The sequence below is a fragment of the Meleagris gallopavo genome, chromosome 12 (assembly GCF_000146605.3).
Source record: "Meleagris gallopavo isolate NT-WF06-2002-E0010 breed Aviagen turkey brand Nicholas breeding stock chromosome 12, Turkey_5.1, whole genome shotgun sequence".
Taxonomy (NCBI): Eukaryota; Metazoa; Chordata; class Aves; order Galliformes; family Phasianidae; genus Meleagris; species Meleagris gallopavo.
The window spans coordinates 1,689,921-1,717,785 of record NC_015022.2 but is presented as its reverse complement, the minus strand read 5'-3'; the positions used below and the strand labels follow the sequence as shown (position 1 = coordinate 1,717,785).

Below are 27,865 nucleotides of genomic sequence, written 5' to 3'. Positions count from 1 at the left end.
GCGCAAAGCGGGCCGGCAGCCACCGCGTCCGGGGCCTACCGCAGGTAACGGTCCCGAGCCTCTCCGGGAGGTTGGGAAGGTCCTGAGGCGGGAGGAGGGCGGTTACGGCCGTTCTGAGGCCGGTTAGGGGGGTACGGAGGTGCAGGGCTGCGGCCGTCGGGCTCCGGAGGGCTCCGGGTGGCTCGCAGCCGGCCGTGGGGCCGCTCGGTCCCGCTTTGGGAGGGTGGGATCCGGGGTTTTGGGTGCCCGGGACTCGTCGTCGCCGCCCCAGCTTTGTTGGTTGAGGTCCGTCGGGGCGGCCCGCGGGCAGGTCCCTCTGGTGAGGGGCTGTGATTAAAGAGCTCCGAGTCCCCACAAGGGGCGGCGTGTCGGAGCCTGAAAGTCACACACCCCCACCTCGGCCCGCGGAGGGCCGGGAAGTCGGCAAATAGCCGCAAATGGGGCGTGAAAGCTCGCGGTGCTGCCACGCCGCAGCCCTCCCCGGCTTCCTCCCCATTATTTATTTCCAGACTCGCGTCTCCCTCTCGGCTTAAAGCTGCCTGCTTTCCCCCGTCACTTAGCTGCTTGCTTAGGGCGTGTTTTCCCATCCAGACTCCAGCTCCCGCGGTTGGTGCAGGGTTCCGAGCCCTCGTTTCTGCATAAATCTTGCTACAACCTGTCACAGGTCGGGGACTCGCAGGGCGGCCGCATACCAGGGCGTGCTGCACCCGAGCTGTGTTTGTTCGCCCGGGATCGGCTCACTCGTTACCGTGAGGCACCCGGGCTGCACCCCCTTTATGGTTCCTCTTGCAACATGTGCCTGGTGGCTTTGCTGGAAACGAGCGTGGGGTTGGGCCAGGTGCTGCATGGTGCCTGAGAAACCTGAGGTTGCATTCAGCTGCCAGGTAATGCGTTGTTGCTGCTGGCTGCTAATCCACTCTCTGTTGTTGCACTCGCAAGCTGTCGTGTTTTGAGTGAGATACAAAAGACACATCAGGGAGGTTTTTCGTGCTGATGACAAGTTTGCTGGGTAGCACAGGGAAGAAGGAGTTTTAACAATGAAGCACTTCGCACAAGAAGATCACTCAGAGCACCTGGGAGAAGCCTTGAAGTTACTGAAGGGAGGCTGAAAGCTTCCCCTTCTAAATAGGCATCTGCTGGAGTATTCGCATTTAGGAAGAAATACACCCATTTTGAAAATGGATGTTAGCAGAGCAATTGCTTTTTCATTGCTTGGTTTGGGTTGGCTTGACGTGGTGCTGGTTGTAAACAGTGCGGGGGGAGGTGGCCAGGAGGCTCTCTGGCTTGTTTGTGGTTTGCCTGCCTTTGTTTCTCCCACCCGGCTGTATTTTGATACCCATGAACCTTGAAGGGCAGCAAGGGAGATCTGCTTGAGCATCTTCTTACATTAAAAAAAGCAGGAGCTAAGCAAGACCGTCTTTGTCAGCAGGTCCCGCAGGCGTGGGCTGCTCCCAGTGTTCGGTGATAAAGGCGTAGTCATCTTGTTGGGAGCTGTAGAGCAGAGCTGTGCTGCTCCCTATGCTGTGTTTTGGTGGTGTTTGCCCAGGAGCAGCCTGGTGCTGCTTCACAACAGGGATCTGGGAGTGCTTTGGGGGTCCTTTGGCTCGGAAAATCAAAGGGAAACCACCGGCAGGGCTCAGGGGGCACTGGCAGCACTGTAACCGTGAGCAGGAGCTGCTCTGTGCTTTGCTGTGTTTCAGGCTGCAGTGATCTCTCCTTCACTCTTTTCTCTCTCTCTTTGGGAAAAGCAGTGGCTAAAAATAGTATTTAAGACATTAGAAGTGTTGAGAATGTAGTTAAGTAGTGAAATAAAGGAATTTAGAGATGAGTGGTATGCAACGGGCTTGCACGTTTCTTAATAGAAATATGGTCAAGATTATCACCCCGGTTATCTCCTTTTAAGGTAGTGTTTTCAGAAGAAGCAAACCCTACAGTTAAAGCCAGTATTTCAAAAGTAATAGCTTAGCATGGGAGGATTCTGACAGTAAATGAGCTCCCAGGATGGGAATGAGGCAGTTTCAGATGCTGTCTTTGGGGTATACGAAAGTGAGGTTATAGCAAATGTGTTCAGCTTGAAAATACAATTAAACAGTCTGAAAATTGAATGCAAGTTGGAGCCTGAGGCTGTTAAACATGAAGCTGATTGTTTCACGGTCTCCTGCACAGGAAAGAGTATTGGCTTTGCACTCTATTTATCCTCTTCCTGGGGAAAAGATGAAAGCATTTTATATTCATACGGACAAATATTTGTCTATCTTTCAGATTCTGCCAATCTCCCAAGGTCGGGGCTTGAACCCATCCTGATAAAGCCAAAGCCACCCCCCTCTTTTCCCAGCCATGCAAACTGCGGGATGAAGCTGGAAGCTGTGGTCGAGCAGCTGCAAAAGCAGCAGCAGAAGCAGCAGGCTCCTCTGCAGATGGATTCCAGGGAGAGACAGCAGAGGCAGATGAGAGAAGCCCAGCTGCTCTACACGCAGCAGCTGGCCGTGCAGCAGGCCGTGCTGGCAGCCACATCTGGCAGGGCAGCAGGCGGCTCTGCTGTCGGTCCCTTGGCCAGAGGCCCACCTGCAGCTGGGGCCACGCGGGCTTTCGATCAGAGCAGCATGAATTCAGAGCCGGAAGAGGAAGAAGAGGACGAGGAAGAGGTGGAAGACGAGGAGGAAGAGGAAGCGGTGTTGGAAGGAGGAGATCTTGAGGACGGTGCTGATGTGACTGGAAAAGAACCCTGCTCTGCTCTGAAATATTTTCACGCTCCCAAAGTTGCCCACCACAGCCAAAGAGTGGCCTCTACCTCGAGTCCTCTGCCGGCCTCAGGGCACCAGAGGGGACAGCAGGGCAAAGAAGAACAGGGTAAGGACACTACTAAGCAGCCATATGCCGGCTCCCCGTCTGGACGCCAGAACTGGAGACTCGATGAGCAGCTCAAACAGGTCGGTGCCAACTTTCTTTCCTTCTGAATGAGGATGGCTGTCTGCAGTCAGACTGAGCATTTCTGTAGGCCGGTGGCCTGCTGCAAGCGCTGGCTATTTGGAAACGCCTCAGAAAAGAGGCGAGAATTGGGCATGCGTGGACTTCTCTGGTGTTCTCTTCCAGGTTTCTCTCATAAAGAGAGATCTCAAGTGCTCAGCTGGCTTTACAGACACAGATTTCTAGCTAATAATAGATGAGCCTGAATCTATTAGAACCTGTGTGGACAGGTGGAGGGAGAACTGTGATTTTTCTCTCATTTATCTTGTATCTCACTGCTGCTGTGCCATTCAGAATGCAGATATTTGCCTGATGATCTCTCAATCTATTTCACCTATGCTTTGTCTCACCTTTGTGTAAGACCTGACTGCAGTGACTTCAACTGGATTTCTGGCTAGTGTTGTGTTATGGGTAGCAAGAAAGAGATCAATAATTCTTTTCTTTGTTAGAAAAAAGGTATGTCAGTTAATACAATGTTTGTGTGGTGTGTTTTTGCAGAGCTAACTTGCTCAGACTTCCAGAGACATTTACAGCCTATATTTGAAATTGAGCCACACTAAAAAAAATTGGATTTAACTCTCCTTCCTACATATATTAGCCTGAGTGTGCACACTACTGAGTTTTGCTTCAAATCTGAGCTTAAGAAACCTTGTATGGACAAGAAGGGATCTGTTTTTCTTCCGTTCCCCTCTTGCAAATGAGATGAAGTATAGAGGCTGGAGCTGCTCACTGGTGGCTATAAACGTTTGGAAGCTTGCTGCTGATCACACATACAAGACTTGTTTTATGCTGCCATGGGCAGGGCTTTGAGGAGAGGCTGCTAAAGCCTCCCCAAGCCTTGGTGCTTCTCCCACTCTGCTTCCTGCAGCCTGGAGCTTCCTGCCTAGCTGCTCTAACCAACCTGTGTTTGGTTGCTCGTTCCAGCATGGATTTGTGTGGCAGGTGAAGGGCACTGGTGCCTGCAAAGCATGCTGGCTGAGCCATCCTGGTGCACAGGCTGCAGCAGGAACCCATTTTCTTGAAGAGCTGCTCTGAAATAGGAGTTTATTCATGCTGTTGTAGGGAAATGAGGGCGGTGTGTCGGTCAGTTGCTGCAGAAACTGCTTCAGAATCTGCAGGATCGTAATGGCTGACAAAAGCTTCCTCTTTCTGGGCTCTGGGCGAAGAAGGGTGGGCAGGACTCTGGTTTTAGGGGATCAGGCTGAAAGATAAACTTGGAGTTGGTTTGTGGCTGTTTTTACTGCTGGCGTGGTGGGTGCCAACAAGTACGTCATTGTGTTTTGTTGCACTGCTTGCCTGTCTTGTGAGGGTCCTGTGAATTGTAGCGGATGGGCTTGGCTCCTAGCTTGCCTGCCCTGTTCAGGAAGACAGATGACTCTATGCGTGCTAGATCTGCCCTTAGCACATGTAGAAGAGCAAAACAATATTCTCCAAGCAGCCCTTATACAACTGATGCACTGAGAGCTGATAGCGAGGCGGATGCTTTGGCCCAGTAGCGTTTAAGCAACAGTGTTTTGGTAGTGGATTGCAGCCTGCGTGGCTCTGATTTCAGGCCAGTTTATGTGAAAGCCAACGTGCACAAAGGAAGCAAAACTTAAAATAACAGCACATCCTTCTGCTGGGGTCAGCAAGGCAAGTGCTCTCGGACCTGACTGATGTTACTGAGGCGCTGCAGGCACGCTCAGAGGGCTGCATTGAGGCTGGCAGAATTAATGATGCTGGTGAAGTATATTCACCTTGAGTAGGGTAAATATTGCAGATCAACTTGTTTGCATTCACCAGCGGAGCCTGCATACCAGGGAGTAAAAATTTAACTGCAGTATATGGGATCAGAGAAGGGGGGAGGGATGAGCGGGTAGGGGGGCTGCCGTGCCTGCAGGGGCGGGGGGGCAAAATGTGAACCCATCTGCAGATAGTCCATGAAGTTCTGCCTTGCTTCAGTGTTTTTTTGTTGGTGGTGTTTGGTTATTTTTTTTTGCATTTGAGATGTATACATTAAAGACAGTGGGCTTTTTCTTTTGTCTTTGATTAAAATGGTTGACTTGGGCAGAAAAAACGAAGCACAGGAGTACCTGTGCTCCTCACTTAATTTTCCAAACGATTCCTGAATTGTTTTTTCAAGCTTGTGTTGAGGGCTGAAGGCTAACGGCCAGTCGGCATGTGCTGCTCCCAGCTGGACCTGCCCTGGGAGTGTTTGTAGTATGCTTAATGGCTGTTGCTTGCAGAGAAGTGAAAGTTGCTTCTGCTGCTTCTTCTAAGCGTGAATTAGAAAGTCATGTGTTGGAGAAGAGTGCATCTTGAAAGCATCAGGCTGAGACTGCCTGGAAGAGGTGTGAAAACAGCAAAAAAGTGGAAAGCAGCAGAGGGCTGAAGTCAGGCTCTATTCTCTCTGGGACAGCCAAGTAAATAATTGTAGAACAAGGCAGCAGACAAAAGAGCTGGCTCAGCTTATGACACAGGGGCGGTGGGAATCCCATCAGCACAAAACAGCGAGGGAGTGGAGCTGCTTGTCGGGGAGTTGCAGTCCGGAAAGACGAGCAGGGGGTGTGCTCAGCTCCCTCCTTATCCAGCTCAAAGCTTGCACAGATCCAGCTCCAGCCCTCCTCCAAAGGGCGCTGTGGACGTTGTCTGTCCCTGAAGAAAAACGAGCTTTTAATTCCACGGGTGCAAACGTTGGTTGTAGCAGATCGTGGGGTGGGGGTCCTCATCCTGCAGGCTCTCGCATTGCTTGGCAGTGGCTCTGGTTACCCTGGAGAGCAAGGCAGGACCAGGGCCTCTGCCTCTATGCTGCTCGCTCCAACTCCTTTCTACCTGGGGCTGGCGTGCAGCACTTGCACGGCTCATTTTGCAAGGCTGCTATTACAGCATGCACATCAGTACCTGCATTCCTTCGTGGAATGTAAAAACAAAGCCGAGGTTTTCAGGCATCAGCTGATATTTCGTGCCTTCCTAAGGTGCAGCAAGGTAAGTAGGTGCAGAGCCAGTCGCTGGTTCTCTGAGCAGTAGGTTTCTTGTTGGGTTGGCTGGTGTTCGGGTTTCAGAACTCACTGGTCACTCCTGAAAATCCTGACCTAAACTTTTACAGAGGTCACGGTGTTTATTAAGATAAGTCAGCTTAAAATAATTACTTGGCTTTTGCTCTAGGCTCTAGGAATGAGCGAGTGGCTGAGATTCCATAGCTTGAACTATGTGCCTCAAGTGGTGTGCCTATCGAGGTCTTGCTCAGGAGATACTCATTAATCCAGAGGGGGTGAAGGTCCAGGAAGAGGAAAGTTGAATCTCAGACAGTGCACATCTTGATCTGGGATATCCAGGGCCGGATTTTTCATTTATGGGGGTCACTCTTCTTTTCTGTGGTGGAGCGGATGGAGTCCGCTTCAATAACAGACAACATTAAGTGTTTGGTTTCTTGGTTGTTAAAAGCCAAATCTGCTCTTCCAGAAGGTGGGTTTTGAAATTGTGGATTACTATTTCTCCTGGCGTGTGTTTTATAGGTTTGTTCTGCTGAAGTCTTCATCTCTGTGATAGTGGCTGCTGTTGGAGCACAGCAAGGTTGTGGTTAAAGGAGGCATATCTATGCACCAAATAATGTAAGGGAGAGCAGAACCAAGGAGCCGTTTGTGGTAATGACTGCAGAAGCCAGGTTTTCAACCAGTGACTGAAGATTTAAGTGACTTCCACTGCTGTCACACAAAATGAGAGGTTCCTGTACGCTCGTGTCTGTACTCAGAATGAAAAGGGAGCCCTGGGCATAAATCAAGGGGGGAATGCATTTTCTATTGCCAGCCTCGGAAAGGACTCTCACGTGTCTGTTTGAAGTGCTGTAGAGAAACAGCTCCTGGGCTCGTCCTGAGCCCGGGCTAAAGGTGCTGAGATGTGGGGCTTTGGGGCTGGTTTTGTAGAGAGCTGAGCTCAGGAGGGGGGTTGTGTTTGGGGATGTTTCCTCTCCGTGTAGAAATCCAGGAGTTAATTGCTGATCATGCCAACCAAGCTTGACTCGAGGGGAGAGACTTGAAAGAGGTGCAGAGTCTTGCTTAAATCGACAGGTAAGTGGGAAAGGGCATCCCATGCCTTCTCCATTCCTGGCAGCAGCAGATGAACAGCTTGCATGAGGCATCAGGGCACTGCCCCAAATCTTCATCACACAGAACAGTTCCGAGGCATTCATCAAGGCTGCAGTGCTCAGCAGCAGCTGTGCTATATCTGGCAGCAGAGTAAGGAGCTCATTTCTATCCTGGGGACCATTTGGCTCATTTTAGGATCCGTTCAGGCACTAAATTTATCTTTAGGAATAGTTGCAGCTTGTCTCTTTCAGTGCCAATTTATAGATATCCTGGAGCCGGTAGGTGGAATGAGTTCCGATGTGTTGTACTCCTGTACTTCTGTTTTCTCACTTCAGGGCAAACTTGAGAATCTCTCGTGGCAGTGAGAATTTCTCTTCCCTTGGCCACGTAGCACTGAGCAGCTCCTCTTGTCACTTAGGTTTTAGTTAATTGCTCCCAGTGTTTGTGAATAGGAATCGTTCACAAAGAGCCCGACTTTTCCTTTCGGATGAGGAAGTGAATTCCTGTTTTGCAAGGAATTGTGTTGGTGCTATCAGCTCTGGGTTTTGGGAGCACAGAAGGAACTGATTTGTTGAAGGGCTGATTTGTTCACTCCATTCTTTCTTTGTCTTTCCCTGCTTTCCCCGCTTTCCCCATCCTCCCTGCCATTCCTGGAATCACTAAAATGTTTTCAGAAGCAATCTCTGAAGCTGTAGATACTGAATTGAGCTCTGTTATTAGCAGTGGGAAGGGCTTGTTCCAATTGCAGCCAGGCTTTACCAGGCAGCCCGTGTCCACAGTAATTACGCCCTGGTTCTCCATGCTTGAGAACTTGCAGCTCAGGGCAGTAGTCCTGATCTTATCAGTGTTTTGTAGTACAACAGTTTTCTTTATAACGGCATCTGTTTCACTTCCTAAGGCTTAAGTCTGCCCACAAAAGGAATTTCAGTGGATTCCCTGATAATCCTGAAATTGCTGCCCCTGTACCTTTTCATTGACTCAGTGCTTCCAGTTAACCGGGGGGGGGGGGGGGGCTTTCTTTTTCCCCACTGCATTTGGCCCAGTCCCTAAGTGGATATTTCAGCAGGTCTCTGGCCTGAAAGCGGCGTTGGGACTGCAGGTCTGCAGCAAGGGAGGTGCAGAATGACTTTGTAGTACATTCCAGGAGGTTTTTTTCTTCTTTCCAGCAGCTTCTCTCTGGTTTAATTAACCTCGGTAGGCTAGCTGAGCTGTTCTGCAAGCCTTGATATTCCACTTTTATCGAGCGTGGTGTTTGGTGGTCCATTTGAGAAGCAGCTGCCCTGCAGACAGGAGCTCAGGCTGCTCGCTTTCAAGGATTTTGTCCTGGAAAGAATGCACCGGGCAAAGTGGGAGAGTGTTTGTTGCTCTCATTTCATCCACTCTTGCTTTGGAGGAAGGGGTTAACCCTGGCTTTTGAATGTGGGATTGGAAACCAAAATTGCTCCGGCCATCTGAGCTTCCCTCTAATAAGATATTCCAGGTGGTTGGGGAGTAATCCTAAAATAGCTGCAGATATAATTGCTTCTGAAAGGAGGGCTGCAGCCTCTCTGGGAGCACTGCATGGCCCCAAGCTGGCTCTGGGCACAGGGTGCTCAGTGAGGACAGCAAGCTCAGGGCCCCAGGACTGCTCCTGCTGCCTTTTCCTGCAAGAAGCTCGGGATCAATCCTGCCTGCCGTGGCACAACTGTGATGGAAACGGCTGTTTGTCAACCATCAGCAAATTCCCTCGACGCAAAGCGGTGCAGGGAGAGGCAGGGCTCTCCCCAGAGAACGACCTGCCTCTCTGAGCAGTGTTTTTTCCTTCCTGCTACCATTGCCTGACTTACACAAAGGTCTTTTAATGACTTGTGAGGATATATTGATTTCTCGTGTTCCTGCTGCTCCTACAGAGGAGGGCTGCTCACCGAAGGGCAACTTTGTTTTCCTAGGCAGAATGGAGCGTGATACTAAAGCCTCCTCTGGGCTCTGTTGCTGTGCAAAATGTGCTTTATGCTACAAATGGAGCACCTCCTGCATCCCTTCCCCTGGCTCTGGAGGGACTGACATGCATGGTCTGGTCGTGCTCTCTGTCCCAACCCCTGCTGATATTTAGGACCTTTGACTATAGCCTTGGCACAGACCCAAAGGTTTCAGCGTGCAGAGCCCTCAAGATGAAAGCTGAGGTTTGGGAAAGTGTCTGTCGGTGCTTACGCCGCCTTCTGAATAAATAGGGCTTTATTCCCTGGCTGCTGAGCTGACATTTTGTGCTGGCCCAATGCTTGGCTGCTCTGCCACCGCGTGCTGAAACCTGTCCTCATGTCCCCAGCCACTGCGTGGGGGGCTTGGCAGCCAGGAGCCACGCGCGGAGAGGGGCAGAAGCATTTCTAGCCTGTAATAAAAGCAGCATAACACCAGGGAAAGTGGTTTTTTAACCCCTTTAACCCAGAGACAGCAGGGCTTCGCAGCGCTTCAGGTGGAGGAATTGGAGATATTTGTCCATGGCTGCTGGAGCGGATGGGTGGGAAGGCAGCCGAGTTGTTTCCATGCTGATCGATCCCAGGCTGGGTGAGAAGCACCCTCCTCATCTCTCCTGATGGCTTAACGTGGGGCAGCCGCCTGCCTTCAAACTGTCCCAGCTGTCACAAGAGGAAATGCTAATGCTGTCCTCCGTGTCTCACCTCGCTTCACTCCGTGTCATGCCAGGTGATATCCATCTCAACCAATTTTCTGGGCATATGGCAAAACCTGGATGGCTTTGGCTAGCTTTAAGCTCCTTTCACTAGTTAGCTTGTGATGAGCATTAGTCTGTGCTCTCGAGCCCCTCGCGGTGTGGATGCAGAAGGTAAGGAGCATTTTGTCTATTCTAATCACCTGTTCTTCAAAGCAAACAAGCAAAATAGCCCCTCAAATCTTGTCATCCCGTAGACAGTTCTGAAATTCTACCAATTTCAAACCCACTGGTGGCAGGGAATTGTCTCCTTTAAGCTCCGTTCCCTTCTCTGTCCCCATCCTAAATGTAGTGGGCTAAGCTCTCAGCATGAGCTGAGGGCCCGGTGAAAACAAGAGTTTGGCTTCTTGGAGCCCCCCATTTTGTCTTTAACACTACAAGTGTGCTTGCCCTCTGAGTGCTTGCCCAGGTCCACGCTTGAGAAGAAAGCAGCTCAGCCATCTAAAAGCATTTTGTCTTAGATTCCGTAAAGCTGGGGATGCACAGTGACTGCTGCCTGCTGAAGAAGCTGCCTCGTCTCTTCTTCTGTTACCGTGGGTTTGTTGGTCTGTGTTAAGGCAGTGGGGTTTCAGGAGCAGCTGGATATCACCGTAATTAGCAAAAAAACTGATGTTTTTAATCTCTGCTAGCAAAGGACACCCAGATGAATCCTCCCATGAACAAAACCGGTCCTCAGATCTCTTCCTAGAGAGGGCTGGGAATTGATCTGCTGTAATAAACAGCTGACATAACAGAAGTGGCAATAATCCCCCATTAAATATCTTTCAGTTGATGGGACTCGCTGGATAATTGACTTTCCAGCAGGAATTACTGGCTCAAACTAAATCAGCAGGCATTAGGGCAGCTCACTGCAGTGTTTTTTGGAGGGGGAGATGTGGCTTTGCCTGGCCTTGACAAGAGCTATTCATCTTTCTAATTTGATGTATGTGTCACAGGCAGATGACTCCCAGGATTCCAGATATTGGGCCTCCCAGCCATTTACCTGCATTTTTGTGCTGGAACCTCTGGCTTGTTCTGCTTCAGGATCCGTGCATGTATCAGGACAGAGGACAGGCTAAGCCACTTTGCTGGGTGGAATTGGCCACGCTCTTCCCTCAAGGGGCTTTGGTGCACATACTATATGAAGTTTATTGTTTTTAAAGCTGTCTGTACAGCTTTCAGGATCATTCTTACATTCTCAGTCCTGCCGTATCACCTGAGCCTTCCTCTGCTGGTCTCCTGCCCTGGCTGTGATTTCAGGGTGATGATGAATTACCAAGCAGAACAAGCCTAACTAGAGTAATCCTTGTAATGCCTAAGAAGAATAAAGCTTAACCCAGCAAAGCTGGATCACCATTTCTGTGTGAAAAGTCCAGATTCGGTGGCTTCCAGAAGTAAGGGTGTGGGATGGGAAGAAGCCTTCCCACTGATTTATTTCCCTACTTCTCTTTGGCCATGCTCAGCCTTTTGCTTTGTAGGCAAGCAAGTGGAGGCCAGAAGGGCATCTCTGAGCATGACAGAGGGCAGTTCTGTGACACCTGGCTGATAGAAAGGCAGGAGAGCCCTGTGTGAGCAGGGATAGCTGGCTAACACACCCGTGTCTTTCATCAGAGGCTTTTAGGGTGTGCGCTGGGTAAAAGGATGGACGTGGAGAGCCAAAGCAGTGCCTCTGTGTGGTGTTTGTTCAGCCTCGCTATGGCAAAGCGCCTGCCACCTTCCATGTCTCAGCCTTTACCTGCCTTCATATACACTCCTGCCCACAAATGCACGTTTGAAGGCTCTCCGGAATTGTCCTCAAAGCCTTTCCTGAGCTGCTTTTTCAGCCTTTCTTTCCTTTCTCCCCCCAGAACGGCAGTGTGACCTGGAGTGATGAAGGTGATGGATGCAGAGGAAGAGAAATTTCACGAGACTTTGCCAAGGTCAGTCTGATGGTGGGCATCGTGGGGGGGGGGGAGGGAGGGAGAATGGGAGTGGGGGGGGGAATTCCATCCCTGACCTGTGGCAGAAGGTGTCTACCGAGCCCTCCCTGTTGTTCAGAAAGCCTGCAGAGCTGGGCTAGTTTGCCTTTGGTCACTGGAATGTAGTTTGAGTTCAACCTTTATAACTGCACTTCTAAAACTTAAAATCTCAGGCAATGCTTTCACTGGCTGGGGGAAGAGTATTTTGTTTCTTGAGCCTGATTAGCACTGTGGTAATAGATCTGAATGTGGCAGCAATGTGTCACATCAGCTCGAGGAATTCATTTTGAACTGAGCTGGCTTTCTGAAAGGGTGCAGCTAATTGCTCTGCAAATACAGCAGTGTGTTTTCTTCCCAGGGCTCAGTGTGTGAGAAAGCACAGTGCTTCACAGGAAATGAACCCACGAAGCCCCTTTTTTGGGCTAGATGAGTACTGAGTAGCTAGCAGCACTTACAGAGAAACTGAAATACATTTTTCCCCGGTGAATCTTTGCTCTTCTGTTAATCTGCTCCACAAAAGTAGCTACAACCAGCAAAAAAAGTGCATGAAGTTATGCAAAATCTTCCATGCAAGCAAGAAGGGATTAAATGGTGCTTTTTCTACAGTGTTGTCCTCTGTCTTGTGTGATACCCTCTCAGCAACACTGACCACAGCCCTTCCAGCTTGTCACCCTGTGGCCTCAAAGGCCACATAAGAGAACAGTAGATTTTCTGTGCAGGAGATGATGCCCCTTCTGAAAACCTGGCAGATAATGCCAGCATGTGGTGCCTCTCACGTGGGATAAGCTTCCTAAGGAGCTGATGGAAGTGCTTGGGTTTCAAAGCCTTTGGTGAAATTATTTCTGCAGCAAAGTGGTGCCAGGCTGATTATTCATACTGAGGCTTTCTGGCTTATTTCAGAGGAGCTTTTCCTGCCAGGCATTACTAGTTCCAGGAAAGCTTTATCCTTCCTTGCCTGTGGTTGCCCCAGAACAAACACCAGATGACCATTGGAGGAGGCTGATGTTGTTGCTTTGTCTGTCTCCTTGTGGATTGTGCCTCCGTTTTTATTTCTCCCCAACAGCTCTATGAACTGGATAGTGACCCTGAACGGAAAGAGTTCCTGGATGACCTCTTCATCTTCATGCAGAAGAGGGGTGAGTGAGCTTTTGTATGAACTCAATAGGGTAAAACAGGGATTACTGCTGCAGTTTGAATTCTTGCCTCCTGTGTTTGAGAGAGCAAATCCAGCCCTTGAACCTGCAGATCAGATGGAAGGATGGGGGTAAGCCTTGAGATATTTACTTTTAGAAGATCGTGAGCTCGGTAGGAAAGAATTCATCTGCCCTTTAATTTAATTTCACGGATGCTATTTCTCTTCCATCACTGTTACCTAATATCAAAGGTGCCCCAGAAAACCCGTTTCGACATGGACTGAGTAGCACTGAGAATTCCCTGATCTCCCCTTCAGAATAAGGGGCAGCACAGAATCAGGTCACACATCTTCTCATATTCTACTTCAGTGTGTGGAAGCTGAGTGTGAAGGCGTTCACACACCATATAGAGTTCACAATCTGAGGCCTGGGAAGGAAAAAAAAAAGAAGAAGAAGAAAGATGAAGCCAAGTTTTCCTTTAGATTCACAACGTGTCAGTTTTCCATGTAGTAAACCTGTGTAACTGAGTGCAGGAGCAAACTGTTCAAAGAAGTTCTCACATTCCTTCTGACGGTGTCAGCACCTTGCATCTCTCCTAGTTCCAGGGATGGCAGTGCATGTGTGAAACAGCTCAGCTGAGCTATCTTAAGTCTTCCTACCCTCTAGATAACGAAGTTTGGTTCCCTCATTACAAAGTATTCTTAATAGAAACACATAAAAGTATGCTGCTGTATAAAACAAAGAGCCCACAGGGAAACATTGATCACCTGTGGCTGAATTTCTGGTGAATCCTTTACAGCGCTGTTTCCTTTACCTTTCCAAATGTGCCAAGCCGGTCAAACTCGTCCAATCAAGATTTCTCCTGACACAAAGTACTAAATTGTGTCATGGGCCATTTTACTGTTTCCAGAAAGCTTCCGAGTTTGGGAGGTGAGTGTGAACAGCAGGCAAAGTGATTGTCTGACACTGGCCTGGAGTCTTATTTCCAGTTGGCCTTCTGAAGCCTGCGTCTTTGGTTGCATCCCCTTCTATGGATGGCTGGAGCACAAGCAGAAGGGCTATCCCACGGGGAAATCCAGGCAAGTGCTCTTCATACCCACGTCCTCCTCTCCTGGCACGGCCGGAGCTGACATTTCCTTGCTCCAAAAAGCTTGCGGAGCTTTTGTTTCTAAGTCATTCAAAATTTGGAGATGAGTTTTGGTGATGTTTTTGGCTTTCGTGTGCACAGCCATAACCAGGCTTAGTTAGCTTGCAGATGTTAACCTGAGCTCACATTAATGTAAGGGCTGGGATGACTGACATACAAGACAATCTGAAGGGTATGACTGGCAGCAATAGAAACCACCAGATGCCCAGAGAGAAATCTGCTTAATACTTTAGTATCTCCTTCCTATTACCTTTCAATTATTTATAATTGACACCTTCCCACTGCAGGGGCTGAGCTTGTCACCAGCTGGCTGCTGGAGGAGTTGAGCTTTTAATCATCTGGACATTTCCTAGTGTATTTGTTTTCTGGAAGCTCCCTTGTTTTCTCTCTTGTGAAGAGAGCTGGAAATGAAACATAAGAGCCCCAGCACCCATGGGGGAGAGACAGAGTGAGCTGCCAGCTTTCTGCCAGGGGATCTGGAAATTTTGCAGGGAGTGAGCCTGTATTCTGCTGCATTCAGAAATTGGAGGCTTCTACAGCAAAGTTATCCCAAGGTGCCGTTCAGACTTTAATTTCTCTTCCCCTCCCTTTACGTGCCAAGCAAGCATCCTAAAACAAACCAGGCTGAACAGCTGCCTTGTTCTGAGAGTCCCCCAAAGTGGGTAATGCTGAGGCCTCATTGCACCCGAGAGAAAAGTGCTGTGTTTCTTAGCTTGTACGTGTGAAGAGCTGCTTTATTTGCACCCTGTGTCTGAAAGCAGCTCTGCTAATAAACACTGCTGGTGTAAAGATAGGGGTTCTGTCGTCCTCCAGAGGAGTGCCCCTTATTTGGGGCTGATGGAATAGGCCCCAAGGATTGCTAGCTGGTGCTGAACTGGAAGATAAATGGTAGATTTCAGGAGCTCCCAAGTAGCTGGAGGGATGAAAAGGTTTGGTTGTTGGTGCTGCTGTTTGGAATGTACCTAGAAAAAGCGAAGCCATGAAACAGGCTTAATGCAGATCAAATGTGCAGGTCTCATCTGCCTCTGAGCACAGCAGGTTGTCGCTGAATGACCACAGCTGCAAGTGATAAAATGGCCCTTCGGCAGCAATAATGATGGAAGAGGGAGATGAGAGGGGAGCTGTAACTCATCCTTTGTTGCTGTTGTGTGCCTTGTGTGTGCTGAGGTGCGTGGGCCTCACCCTGCCTGGGATTGCAGGGGCAGAGGGGGTGAGGAGGTGCAGCTCTGTGGGATGAGGGGCTGCATCAGTGCCTCCACATTCCTCTCCCTCGGCTCATCTCCAGCCTCACCCTGAAGGCTGACTGTCCTCAGGTGTGGATAAGCAACTTCAGCAGTGGCTTCCCTCCTTCGTGGCTGATCGCTTTACAACGTTTCTGTGTTGTAAATGAATCTGAAATGAATTGGTAAAGAGGGTTTTCAAGTTCTGACTCTGGAACGTGAGTACACAGCATCCCTTACAGTAATTCAGGGTAAGCTTGTGTTCCCCAGCCTTCTCTGCTTAACGTTAATGAGGCTCTCTAGGCTGGATGTGGCTCTGGGCAGCCTGGTCTGGTGGCTGGCGACCCTGCACATAGCAGGGGGTTGGAACTACGTGAGCACTGTGGTCCTTTTCAACCCAGGCCGTTCTGTGATTCTATGATACTGAAATGCACGTGATAGGAAACGTTGTGAGTCTGTGTTTCCAGTGCAAAATCAGCTTTTCACACTTTGGGCGTGGGTCCCCTGGCGCATAAAATATATTTTTCCATTTCAGAGCCCTCTAAAAGAACGGCTGGGCTTTGTGCTGTAGAAGGTTGGGTAACATTTACTGCAAACATCCAGGTGGGCTGATGTGCTCAGGTCTGGCTGGAATGAAAAGTGGCAAGCCCCAAGGAGTGGAAGGTGGAAAAGCACTTTCAGGCTTTTCTTATCCAGTGAACATTCCAGAGCTAATTTTTGGCTCTTCTACCTTTGTGATAAAAGGTAAACGAGGAGCAGAAAGACATAGATGTCAACCCCGTGATACACAGCAGGCTGCACTCTGTCCCCAGGTATTGCAGGGCTGCCAGTGGCACGACTCTTGCAGCAGTCATCTATAGCTGTGAGCTGATCAGGAGGGAAGCAGAGCAGTGGGACTTCATCCCCAGGACCATCGATCAGTGCTGCTCGTGCAAGAAACTCCAGTTGAGAAAAGGTTTGGGGAAGGGACATCACAGCATGCCCTGGTGCTAGGGAAGGCTCCCTTACAAGGGAAGCTGTTTTGTTCATTTTTAAGCACTGCCTTTGTGAGGACCTCGTAAAACGTCTCCGATTGTACAGCTTGACCAATTTTGTTCAAGGTTCCTGCATGACCTTGGTTTTCCCGGATGGCTTGACCATTCTGTTGGCTTTTTTTTTTTACGTGGATATACATAGAAGGGGCTTTGTAAGTCCGACCGTGTGGTTTTAATGTTTTCCTGCTGTTGTATGCTGTCTGCACATTTGAGATGTGGAAATACAACAAATCCAGGCTATTGACAAAAGCATTTACTGATGGATTCTTTTATCTCTAGGCTAAGTGGAGTTTATGAAATGTTTGCCCAGGGAATTCTCTTCGCTCCACTGATTCAATTCTGCAGGCTGCTCCTTTTCATCCTCTGGAGATATTTCTGAATCCGAATTAAGCAATGTAGTTCTGTAAATGAGACGTCAGTAGACATAAATTCTCAGCATCCTTTGTTCGTGCTACCTGCTTAATGCTGAGCCACTTCCCTAAATAGCAGCTGATGTTCTGCAGTGGAAAATTCTCACTCGATGCACTGCACCAAACCCAGCTGCGACATCTGCCTGAGCCATTCTTCAGCACAGCTCTGTGCTGAATGCTCCAAATCAACCAGGTGAGATTCTTTTTTGATTTGTGCGTGGCTAAATCTGATCTGTGCATCGTTTAAAGGGCCTTTTCTTTCTTGAGTTTTAGAGGGAACCGGTGATCCGGTGTAAATTCTTCTGCAGCACGTGGAAGACCTTTGCAAGGAATGCCTTGCTCACCAGCCTTAGGTGCCAGGTGACTAAAATTCTCCATAGAATCACCAAGGTTGGAAAAGACTGCAAGATCATGCAGTCCAGCATCCACCTACCACCAGTATTTCCTCATTAAACCTCAGTACAACATCTAAATGTTTCTCGAGCACCTCCAGAGGTGGTGATTCCAGCACCTGCCTGGGCAGCCCGTTCCAGTGCCTGAGCACTCTTTTGGAGAAGGAATGTTTCCTAATATCCAACCTGAGGGATACGTATCCTTCGTGTTGGATCCATGCAGAGGATCCTTGCATGGCTGTCACTGGACTGTGAGCTCTTGAGCCATGAAATGTATAAGCTGTTTTGGGGGGAGTTTACCTGAGCAAAATTTGGGATGACTTAGGATTTGTAAAAAGCTGCTTCTCATGAGAAGCGAATTCTCTTCTGTGTTTTATGTGCGAAGACATTCATTCTATTTGAAGTGATAGGCTGTTGTTGGTTGGCATGTCTCCTCCTGCAGCTTGTTAGCCTGATTCCAGCCTGCTGCAGCAGTGGTCCTTTGGGGGTCTCCGAATCCCTGGCTGTACAGAACTGAAGGATAGAGCCAAAGCTGTTTCTCCTTCCCCTGAAGATTGTGATGTCAAATTGTAACACATTTCTCCAGCATCTCAAAGGCTGTATGTTTGTGTCTCAAATCCCAGACTCCCAGAGCTCGTCTATGCACGGGTACTTTATTCTGGGTGTTCCTGGCCTCCCCCCTAAATCTGACAGCCTGTCTCTCTATTGATTGATGAACTTGAGCAGTTGACCAGCAGAGGTGTTTCAGCTCAGAAAAGATGCCCCTGTGGATACCCAGCTGGATGGAAGGTGGGACTGCTCAGTGTGAAGATGCTCCAGTTTTTTGACTCGTTGACCCAGTTCTGTTTTCCCCAGCTGCCCCCACTGTAACTCCTCTCTACCTGGATAAGTTTGTCTGCTTCAAAGCCACCACCGTGGCTGTGCAACATCTGGGGAAGAAATTTGTGATAGCAGATAGATTGGAGCCAGCTGTGCCAGTAGCAGCCGAGCTCAGCACAGGAGCGCAAATCTCTGTGGGATCACAATTTTGGGATGGAGAAGTGGGGAAGGTTAATGTGGCCAGAGCCTTGGTGAATAGAACGGGGGCATGGGATGCCAGTTAGGCTGCCTCCAGTTCAGCAGCTGAAATCTGATAAGGGGCTGCTGTCAGCCTCACTTATTGAGGAGGGAAGCAGAAACTGATGGTGTTTCGAGGGGTGCAGATAAGAAGTGGGCCTCCTGTCAAATAGAACATGATTAATTACCCTCTATCCTGGCTCCCGCTTTGATAGCAGTGTCTAATGGTCTGCAGGCTTGCAGATCAGGTGGTGACATTCCCACTGGGAGGTGTGAATGCCCGCTGTGGAAATGCCATGAACAGGGGGGAGAGATTAGATCGGCGTGGCACGGGCAGGGAGAGCTCGTTTCCCTTCTGTATGCCTTTCCTTTCTATTTTCACTCAGGGTTAGCCACTAGGATGGGCTCAAAGCAACAAATACAACTTTGGGGCAAAGGAACTGGGGTGGCTGAAGAGGCAGCCTTTGTGTGGAACCAGCCAGCTTTGGTTCAGAATTTGGTTTATTGTAAATCACTTTGGGAGGCTGGAAGTTGGAAGCAGCAGCTCTTTCCTTACCTACGTAGGTTATTGCTTAAACATGCCCCTCTGTGCCTATTCACTTCTTTGCTCCAAAATACACTGCAGATGTTACTCTGCTGAATAATTATTTGAGTCTTGCCTCCTTTGTTCTTTACCTAAAAATGGACACGTTTGAAAGTACACTGGATAGGGGAAAAAAAAAAAAAAGGAGGAGGTGATTGAAAAAGTACTGCTTCAGGCTGGGTGTAATTAACTGCTCTTTGTCTTCTGTGTGCAGGACAAGTCGTGGCTTAGGCTGCTTGATGGCGGGGAACTCCCTGCAGTGGGCATGTTCCTCAATGGAGGAGAGGGGGCTTACCTTCTGTGAGCCTGTTAGCATCACAGAATCACCAAGGTTGGAAAAGACCTCTGAGATCATCCAGTCCAACCTGTCTTAGGTGACAGTTTCCTTTTAACATCACCTGTCTATTCTGATGTTGGTATGAATCTGAAGTCTGGCTAACAGAGGATGAAGAGCAGGGAAAAGCCACCTTGGGCAAGGAGCCTGGGGAGGTGAGGAATGCTTCAGTGCAATGTGGAGGTCCTTCTAGATGAAAGGGAAGGCCAAGCCCAGTGCTGGGCTGTAGCTGTCAGCAGAACAGAGCAGGGGAACAGAGCTCACACAGCTGACTGCTCAGCACCTCTTCTGCCAAAAGATGTCAGAATAGTCACTTGGAGATTATCCAGGGCTTACATCTTCTGTCTCTTCCTAAAGAGCTCCTGGAAGGTGAAAATCAGGTTCCCCTTCAGCCTGTCGAGCATAGGAGACATAGGGGACATTCGAGCCTATCCATATACACCCTGTAGGCTTCTGTTATGTCTGCCTGAAACAGAGGCAGCTTTTGAAAGGGGTGAAACAGCTTGGCAGGAGGGGCTGCTTCTTTCCCTTGAAGGACAGAGATGTTTATAGCTACAGTCAGGCTTCCTCCAGGGAAAGTCTTTACTCCAGAAATCTGAATTGTAGTTACAGCTGTCCTTCCTTTCAGAAAACCCAGCCCCTATGGGATGATTCCTCCTTTTCCTTCCAGTGTTGTGGTTGGGCATTTTGCCCTCTCCGTAAGCCCTTTTGTTAGCAGAGCACTAGTCTGGAGGCAGCAGCCTCTTACCCTGGGGCTGTTTCCCACCTCCAGCAGCTCCGAGCCCGGCAGAGCAAGTACACCTGTCTTGGAGCTGCTCTTCTGGAGGTCTCCCATGCTCGTCAACTGCCCATCAGCCCTTTTCCAGTGGGAGCACTCTGTCCCCTCCCACCCCCCTCCAGCTGATTCCTTCCAGGGGTGCCCCATGCTCTTATAGCTGGGTTGTGCTTAAGGAAGAAAGGTTCTTTGCCAGGAGAACTGCGAGCAGAAGAGCTGGTTGTCATCCTCAGCCTCTTGTCGAGCTGGCTCTGCACCACGGTGTGTGCGGCGCTGCTGAGAGCCGGCGGCATGGAGGGAAGCTGGAAAGTACAGTAAAATGAGTTTGCCATCAAAAGGCAACAAGTCTTATGCTGTGCCCCCGGCTGCTGACCTTTCCCTTTGGAATTCTCCCCTCTGACCTCCCGATCATTAATCCTGATGCTGCCAGATGACAGTAATCCATCATGGCCCCTGACAAGCCTCGCAGCCGCCTGTGAAAGGATCCGCTCGCCTTCAGCATCCCCTCGTCCCATGGTACTTGTTTTTCAGCCTTTCCTGTCGGAGCACCGGGGGTTTCCAATAAAGACTTTATCGCCTCGCTCCTCCTCGGAGGGGGCTGTGGGAGGAGGGGGCTCTGCAGGCAGCTTTTGCACTCAGATCCTACGAAACGTACCGAGTTGGTGAAGAGTACAGTTAATTTGTGAAGTCTAGAATGCAAATAGTGCAGTGCTTGCACGTCCCCGGCTGGGGGGTGTTTCTCAAAGTGGCCTCATCCTGGGGGAAAGCACAGGAGGAAGATGGCTGTATCTGTGCGTAACGGGGAAGGATGGAAGTTCTTTCCCACTGATTAAACCCCAGGGCACTTCACCCTGTGGGTCCTGTTTAAACGCAAACCTCAGAAAGGGAGGGTGCTATTGGGGTGCTAGCAGGAGGCCTGGGGTCACCTCTGCTTGCTGGTCCAGCCCTGGTGGTGAGCGAGCTCTTTGCAAATACGTGTAAGCCTTTATTTCCCACTGGTATCATTTGTCTGCATCACAGGAGCGTTTGGATGCACTTACCTGTGTATTTCCAGATGCTAAGCGGTGAGGAGGTCCAGAAAAGAGTAAGGCTGTGTTTAGGATGAATATATTATTTTTAAGAGTAAAATTTCATTGTGCTTCTGTGCTAGCAGCTCGCTTGCCGTAGGAGCCTTCCATCTGACCCTTCTCTTTCACTCCCCATCTGCTCACTGTCCAGGGAGACAAGGATGGAAGTCCCTTCTGGAGCAGCTAATGCCATTCCTACGTTAGATAGGGTGGCTCTGAGTGGCGTGGGATTGCTGAGGGAATGGTCTGAGCCCGGCAGCGCTAAGCCTTGTGCCTCCAACCATTTCTTGCTTGGGCAGAAACGCTGAAGTGCTGACGGAGGGAGCTGTGGAGGTGGGCAGAACTATTCCCAGCTCTTTCTGGAGTCCTTCAAAATAAACATTTCCCTGCTCTTGCCTTTGGGGTGGGCTGGGTGTGACCGGTTCCTGTGGCTCAGCTGATGAGTGATAACTTCAGGCTGGTAACATGATCGCTTCCAGCCCTCTACGTGTCTGAAATGACACTGCTACCAGACTCTTTAATCTTTCTTTTAACACACGGAGGGAGACAAAATGGAGGCAGAGGGGAAGGCACAGCAAAGCAAGGATTGCGTTCGCCCAGGCTGACGTTTTGTCCGGGCTGGATGGAGCCAGACTGCATCTAAACAACTGGGAAACGTCCTCCCTCCCCCAGGGAGCCGGGATTTGAAATGCAGGAAGAGGATCTGATGCAGTTTATGGATGTTAGCTTCACGCACAGGGAGGGGATTGTTTAGACAGAAGGCAAATAAAAGAGGATGCAAGAGATGTGAAGTAAGGGAGCTCGCAGGCCAGCCTGGCTGGGTTGCTCTTTACGCTGTCTCGCAGAGTCAGTGCCTTAGTGAAATTGAGGGCTGCTCTTTAAAGCTGAAGAAGTTTCCCTTTAATCCAGCGTCTCGTTAACCTGTGGGAATCGTTGCCGTGAGCTGACGTGTAATAGGCTTCAAAAGAAAAAAAATTACACTTCTGTGTCTAATGAGGACATCTGCAGAGCTAGCTGAACTCCTTTTCACTAAACCAAATAAAACCCATTTATAAGGGCCATAAACTGCTCTGCTCCGGGGCATTATCCCACTGCTGGCTGATGAGCAGTGGCAAAAGCCTCCCCTGTGGGTTGGGCATCCCATAATTGTCCATTACGGCGCTGCCGTAAGGGCTGCTGCTGACCGTTGTAGCAGGATGCTGACCTCAGGGTGGGCTGCTCTTTGATCCAGGCCAGTATTTCCTACGCGGAGGAAGAAGATTGCTCCATCAGCATTTCTCCCTCTTCCTCTCCTTGCCTAAATCTCATCGCTGTGACCTCTGCAGAGCCTCCACGCTTTGTCGCCTTCAGGTGCAGCTGTGAGGGTCACACCAATGGGGTTTTGCTCGGTATATGTGAGCACACCTCTCTGTAACACTGCCCACATCGCTGCCATGCAACAAGTAGGGCTCCCACAGCTGGGCTGCGTTGGCTGCCATGGGATGCACATCCCAGAGCTGCTGCAGGGAGAAGGAGTGGGAGCAGAACCTGCAGCAAAACGCTGCCTGCTCGTGAGGGAGGATGGGGAAATGCATGCTGGGTGTCACGTACCCTTTCCTATTGCTCTGCCCGGGCACACAGCACGTTCTGGGGGTGAGGGAGCAGCTCGAGCTGCCTGCAGGCTCAGCCCCTTCCTGAGCACCAGCTATACAGATTTGATCTGAGATAGCCCTGGAAGCTCGTAACAAATGATTCCTCTGGGCTGCTCCCTCGCCACTAGGATTGAATGGTCCCTGCTTCCCCTCTTCTATTTTAGAAGCTGCTCTTAGCTGCGGGTTATTATTTGTCTGTTAATTGCTTCTGCCTACAGGAAAGGATTTTTCATGAAAAGGACGTGCCATGTAGCTACACTTCTCTGGCTCATTTACTCGCCCATAGAGAGGCCTCGAGTCAGGCTGCAAATAGAGTTGCCTGAATTTCCTATTAGAAAGAAGATCAATAGCCCCGACCTGCCAAGCCTCTCAGCCTCATTTTCTCTCTCACTCCTTGTTTTCTTCCCTGCAGGAACTCCCATCAACAGGATCCCCATCATGGCGAAGCAGATCCTGGATCTCTACATGCTCTACAAACTGGTGACCGAGAAGGGAGGGCTGGTGGAAATCATCAATAAGAAGATCTGGAGGGAGATCACCAAAGGCCTTAATCTGCCCACCTCCATCACCAGTGCCGCGTTCACACTTCGAACCCAGTAAGTCTGGAGGGTCTGACAGCAGAGAGGTCGGAGCAGAAGCTGGGCAGTGCAAAGTGGGGGCTGAGGTTGCTCTGTCTCGCTTGGCACAGGGAGCAGGGAGAGGGGACTGCTTGAGAGCTCTTACCTCTTGGTTATTGTTATTCTTAAGTTATTAGTTGAGTCCTAAAGAGGGAAGCTGCTTGCTGTTTCTATAGCCTTTGATATACACACAGTGTTCCCTGCAAATTTGCGTGCTGGATTGCAGCAAAAGCTGTGAAGTTTGGTGCTGCCCTGTACCGGCTTGGACAAAATAACCCTTACGTCATCCTGCCTTGCATGTAAGCGCTATGATGTGAGCCCTAACTTACAATTTTACATATTCTGCCAGTTGTAAAGGCTTTTGGAATAATTTTTTTCTGCCTCCAGATGTTGTAGTATGTAACTGTGTGCTTCCCTAAAGCACGAGGTCAAGTGAAAGCTGTGAGAGCATCAGCCCCAACTACATATTGCTTATCACACCAAGCACTGCAGACAAAGACTCCACATCTGCACAGCACCTTCATCGGAAAGTCTTCCAGCGTGCTGCAGCCTATCCTTTTGTGGTCTGGTGAGAAACCTGCTTGACTTTCCCTGTGCTCACCTCTCTCCCAGGTATATGAAGTACCTGTATGCCTACGAATGTGAGAAGAAATCCCTCAGTTCTCCTGCTGAGCTTCAGGCCGCGATCGATGGCAACAGGCGGGAAGGCAGAAGGCCCAGCTACAGCTCCTCTTTGTTCAGCTACTCACCCACGGCCTCGGGGCCTCCTTCCCTCCTGTCTCCCCCAAAGATCCGCTTCCCCATCATCAGCGTCGCTCCGGGCAGCGGGACCAGCAATCCTCGGGTGTCTCCAGCAGCAGCCGTAAGAAAAGGTCAGCTGGGTGAGAGGTGCAGCAACAAAACTGGGCAGCCTGGTCTAGTGGTTGGTGACCCGTGGAAGGGGGTTGAAACTAGATGATCCTTGAGATCCTTTTCAACCCAGGGAGGCAGATGAGTCTTGGTGTACTTGCTTTAGGATCTAAGTGACTCTTTCCCTTCCTAGGTGACGGTGTGCCCTTGACCGTGTCGATGCCAAATCGTATTGCTGTGCCAGTGACCTTGGCTAGCCAGCAGGCCACGGTGGCAGCAAGAACAGCCACCCTGGAGCAGCTGCGGGAGAGGCTGGAGGCTGGGGAGCCACCAGAGAAGAAAGTCTCACGGATGACAGAGGAGGAGCAGCGGCTCGTCCAGCAGGCTCTGCAGCGCAACCTCTTCAGCATGGCACGGCAGATCCCCATGAAGATCAAAATCAATGGCAAGGGTAAGATGCGCCTTGGATGCACCTTGGGCTGTGAGGAGCTGCCAGGTTCAGCTGGTGCTGGCCGAGCTGTCCTCAGCGGAGCTCTGCTGCGTGCTTGAAGCCTGTTTCTTCATTCCTGGGAAACACGTGGGCCAGCTGAAATTGCATATCTGTGTTTAATGCCTCCTGTGCACTTTGGAGCACAGCACGGTTCACGCTGGCCAAGGGCACTCTTGTGAGATGACTCCTGGTTGGGAAGCCGTGCCCTGTGCCAGACGCTCAGCCCGTCAAGCAGCCTGCTTTCCCCAGCCCTGCCCTCCCCTAAGCCTCGTGCCAGCATTGTGTTGCCTTTTAATTGATCCCAGAGGTGATGGCTTTTTCAGTACAGGTGGCAGCCAGTGGGAAGAGATGCCTGGCTTTTAGGAATCCCATTGGCAGGTGTGATGAGGAGGCCACAAAGCCCTGCATATCTGCAGGGGGCCCTACGCATCCCAGAGCTTTTAGCGAGTCAGGTGATTTCTGCCAACATCTGCTGCAGCTCCTCTCGCAGCCTGCAGGCAAAGAACTCCTGGCAAGGCTGGGTTAGGAGGTCAGATATAAGCAGCATTCATGGCCTGGGAAATGCACTCCTGAAATGCTTTGTGAAAGGGGAGTCACCCTGTAAAGGTCACGTTGTCGGAATCAATACTGTTATAGAGTGGCTTCAAAAGCTCATTAAATGCTGTGGCTGCCTTACCTGTCCTGGGGGCTGCACTTCAGTGGGCAGCAAAGCCTCAGAAGATTTCAGTTCCAGCAGCTGTTTCATCTGAACCTTTTGATCCATTCAAATTAAAGGTCTGGGGCCCCTATTAATTGTACAGCGAGATGGAGACGCAAGGCCAGGCAAGTTGGGCAATGCATAGGGGAGGAGGGGAAGTGGTTCTGGAGGCCCTTGCTAGCAATGCTTCATGGAGACACTTTGCCACAGTTATATGTGGCCGAGGGCCAAAGCAGGCTCCCCTTTGTGGCAGTAGCAGCTAGCTGCTGAGTCTAATGGGATTCAGTCTTTGCACTGCAGGTCGTGACAGCTGTGCATCCACCTAAACTTCACATTTGCGTTTCTCAAAAGTGAGTAAACAGGAATACAGGTTTTATGAAGTAATGGTTGTTCCCTCATCTCACTTTTTTGTTTTTCACTTCACCCTGAGCTTCCTAAATCCAAATGCTAGGAACAGACAGAGGCTGAGGGCTGAGCCCTAAGCAGGATTCATTGGTACCATTGCCACCTTTGTTACGTGACTGTGTGCAGGTCTTTCATGCCCTCATTTTCTGTGCTCTGTAAAGTGCTTTGACTGGCACTTTTGGAAAGCACTCTGTGAGCTTATTATAGCTTGATAGCAACATTTAGGTTAAATGTTAGCAGTGCCCTTCACATACCTCCCAGGGACAGTCCCAGCAGACTGGAAATGAGCGTAACGTCTGTTGTGTGTGGTGCCAGAGGCTGGGCAGACTGTCTCCGTGGTCTCCCTCTGTTTTAACAGCACAATGCCCCAAAACCAACACAGGCTGGGCTGGTAACCATGGCACAGCTGTGCAAACTGTAAGGCTGAATTTGTGGGCACAGAGGAGCAGTTCCAGGCTGGTTTAGTTGGAGGCTTCAGAAGCATCCAGGAGATTATGATGTTCATCTCTCCTTTAACATCAGAACAAACCAGCCTCCTACTACGCATTGGTGCTTCCCACGTGGGCTTAGAAAGGGCTCTCGATGCGGAGGGGACAGAAGAAAAACAAACAGATTTCACATGCTCTTAGGGACAGCCAGGAAGGCTCCGTCTGGATGCTTGGTGCTTTGGGAAGCCCCTCTCCCTCCAGTGGCCGCTGGAGTTGCTGCAACCTGAGCCCCGCACACCGTAAGGAACTGCAGCTCCCTGAGAGTCCCCACCCTGATGAAGGGGCCCTGAACAAGAGCTGGGTACGTGGCTGCAGCCCAGCCATCTTAAGCATATGCACAGACAACTCCTTCTATTTTTTCTATGATTGTTAATTCAGCCCGAGAGATTCGCAGACAGCAGTGGGATCCCAGCCCACGCACAGTTCACACATTAACACTTCGACACCTTTGTAAGGCATCACGTGGGGGTTTCCTCATCAGAGAGACAAGAGGAGGAGCGGTGTACCTTCGATTGGCTCTAGAAACGGGACGGCTGCCCTCATTACTCTCTAACTCTGTGTTTCTTTTCTTGAAAGAAGACAAACCCGACTCGGCAGCGGCGGCAGCACTGAATTTGTCACCTAATGGCATTGGGAGCATTAACATGTCGGTGGAGATTAATGGCACAATTTATGCTGGTGAGAAGGGACTGCTCCTTGGGGAGGGGGTGGGAGTGCCCAGCAGGATGTGGGGAGGGTGCCACGCTCCCAGGGCTACTCATTTTCCAGAGCACTGCATGCGGTTTGTCCAGCTTAGAAATTACAGCAGGAGATGAGTTTTTCTCATTTTTCAGTTCTAGGTAGGCAAAATTAACGCTCTTTCCCTTCAGTGGTGGAGTTTCTACATTCAGAAACTCTCTCGAGTGCTGGTTTTTGGTGATTTCCTGTTTGTGCAAGGGTTGTTACTGTAACGTCATTCACTTTCTGCTGTGATCTGTCTGCTCTCGAGCAGTCCTCAAGCAGCATTTTGCTGACAGCTCACAAGTGGCCTTTTGGTGTGGCAGACAAGTGAGGACCTGGTGAGAAAATAGGTATTAGGAGGAAGTTTTTCACCCAGAGGGTGGTGAGGCACTGGAACAGGTTGCCCAAGGAGGCTGTGGATGCCCCATCCCCGGAGGCATTCAAGGCCAGGCTGGATGTGACTCTGGGCAGCCTGGGCTGCTGGTTGGCGACCTGCACACAGCAGGGGGTTGGAACTGGATGAGCATTGTGGTCCTTTTCAACCCAGGCCGTTCTGTGATTCTGTGAGTCTATGATTCTGTAAGTCCAACTTGTACATGGGAAGGACGTGGTATTCAGTGCTAGCAGGAAGGACTGCTATCCTCCTCCTGCTCTTGAGGAGAGCTTTAACTCAGCTTTTATTTCCATGTCATCACTGACGCTCTGATCTGCCTCCAAGCCCACTGGCCTCGTACTATAAGGATGAAGCCTCTGGGGCTGCGTCAGCCACCCTTTGCTGCATCTCCCCCACATCCCCCTAACTCTTCCCTTACCTCTGTGCCTTGCAGGCGTGCTCTTTGCCCAGAAGCCAGTCGTCCACCTCCTCGCAGGCTCGCAGAGCTCCTGCAGCAGCAGCAGCAGCTCCCACTGCTCCCCCAGCCCTACCTCATCGCGGGGAACCCCCAGCGCAGAGCCCTCCACTAGCTGGTCTCTCTGATGGACGGCCGAGCTTGCTGTCTCACACTGGCCTCCGGCAGCTCTTCCTCTCTGCTCGCGGCGGGGAGCGAGCCGGGAAGGAGTCGCACAGATTACCTCATCTCAAGGAACCTGCTTCGTGGTTGGCCAACGGCAAGATGATGATGATGATGATGCTGAAACCTTTC

At 50.3% G+C, this 27,865-nt stretch overlaps 1 protein-coding gene across 1 annotated transcript; it reads left to right on the top strand.

Moving 5' to 3' along the window:
- Positions 1-6: 6 nt before the first annotated feature.
- Positions 7-27,865, top strand: ARID3B (AT-rich interaction domain 3B). The gene is made up of 9 exons (XM_010717192.2): positions 7-44; positions 2,263-2,930; positions 11,565-11,636; positions 12,739-12,811; positions 22,870-23,053; positions 23,687-23,946; positions 24,117-24,374; positions 26,580-26,681; positions 27,551-27,865. Exons 2-9 carry the CDS (start codon positions 2,352-2,354, stop codon positions 27,697-27,699), a joined length of 1,677 nt encoding a protein of 558 aa, XP_010715494.1. The 5' UTR covers positions 7-44; positions 2,263-2,351; the 3' UTR covers positions 27,700-27,865.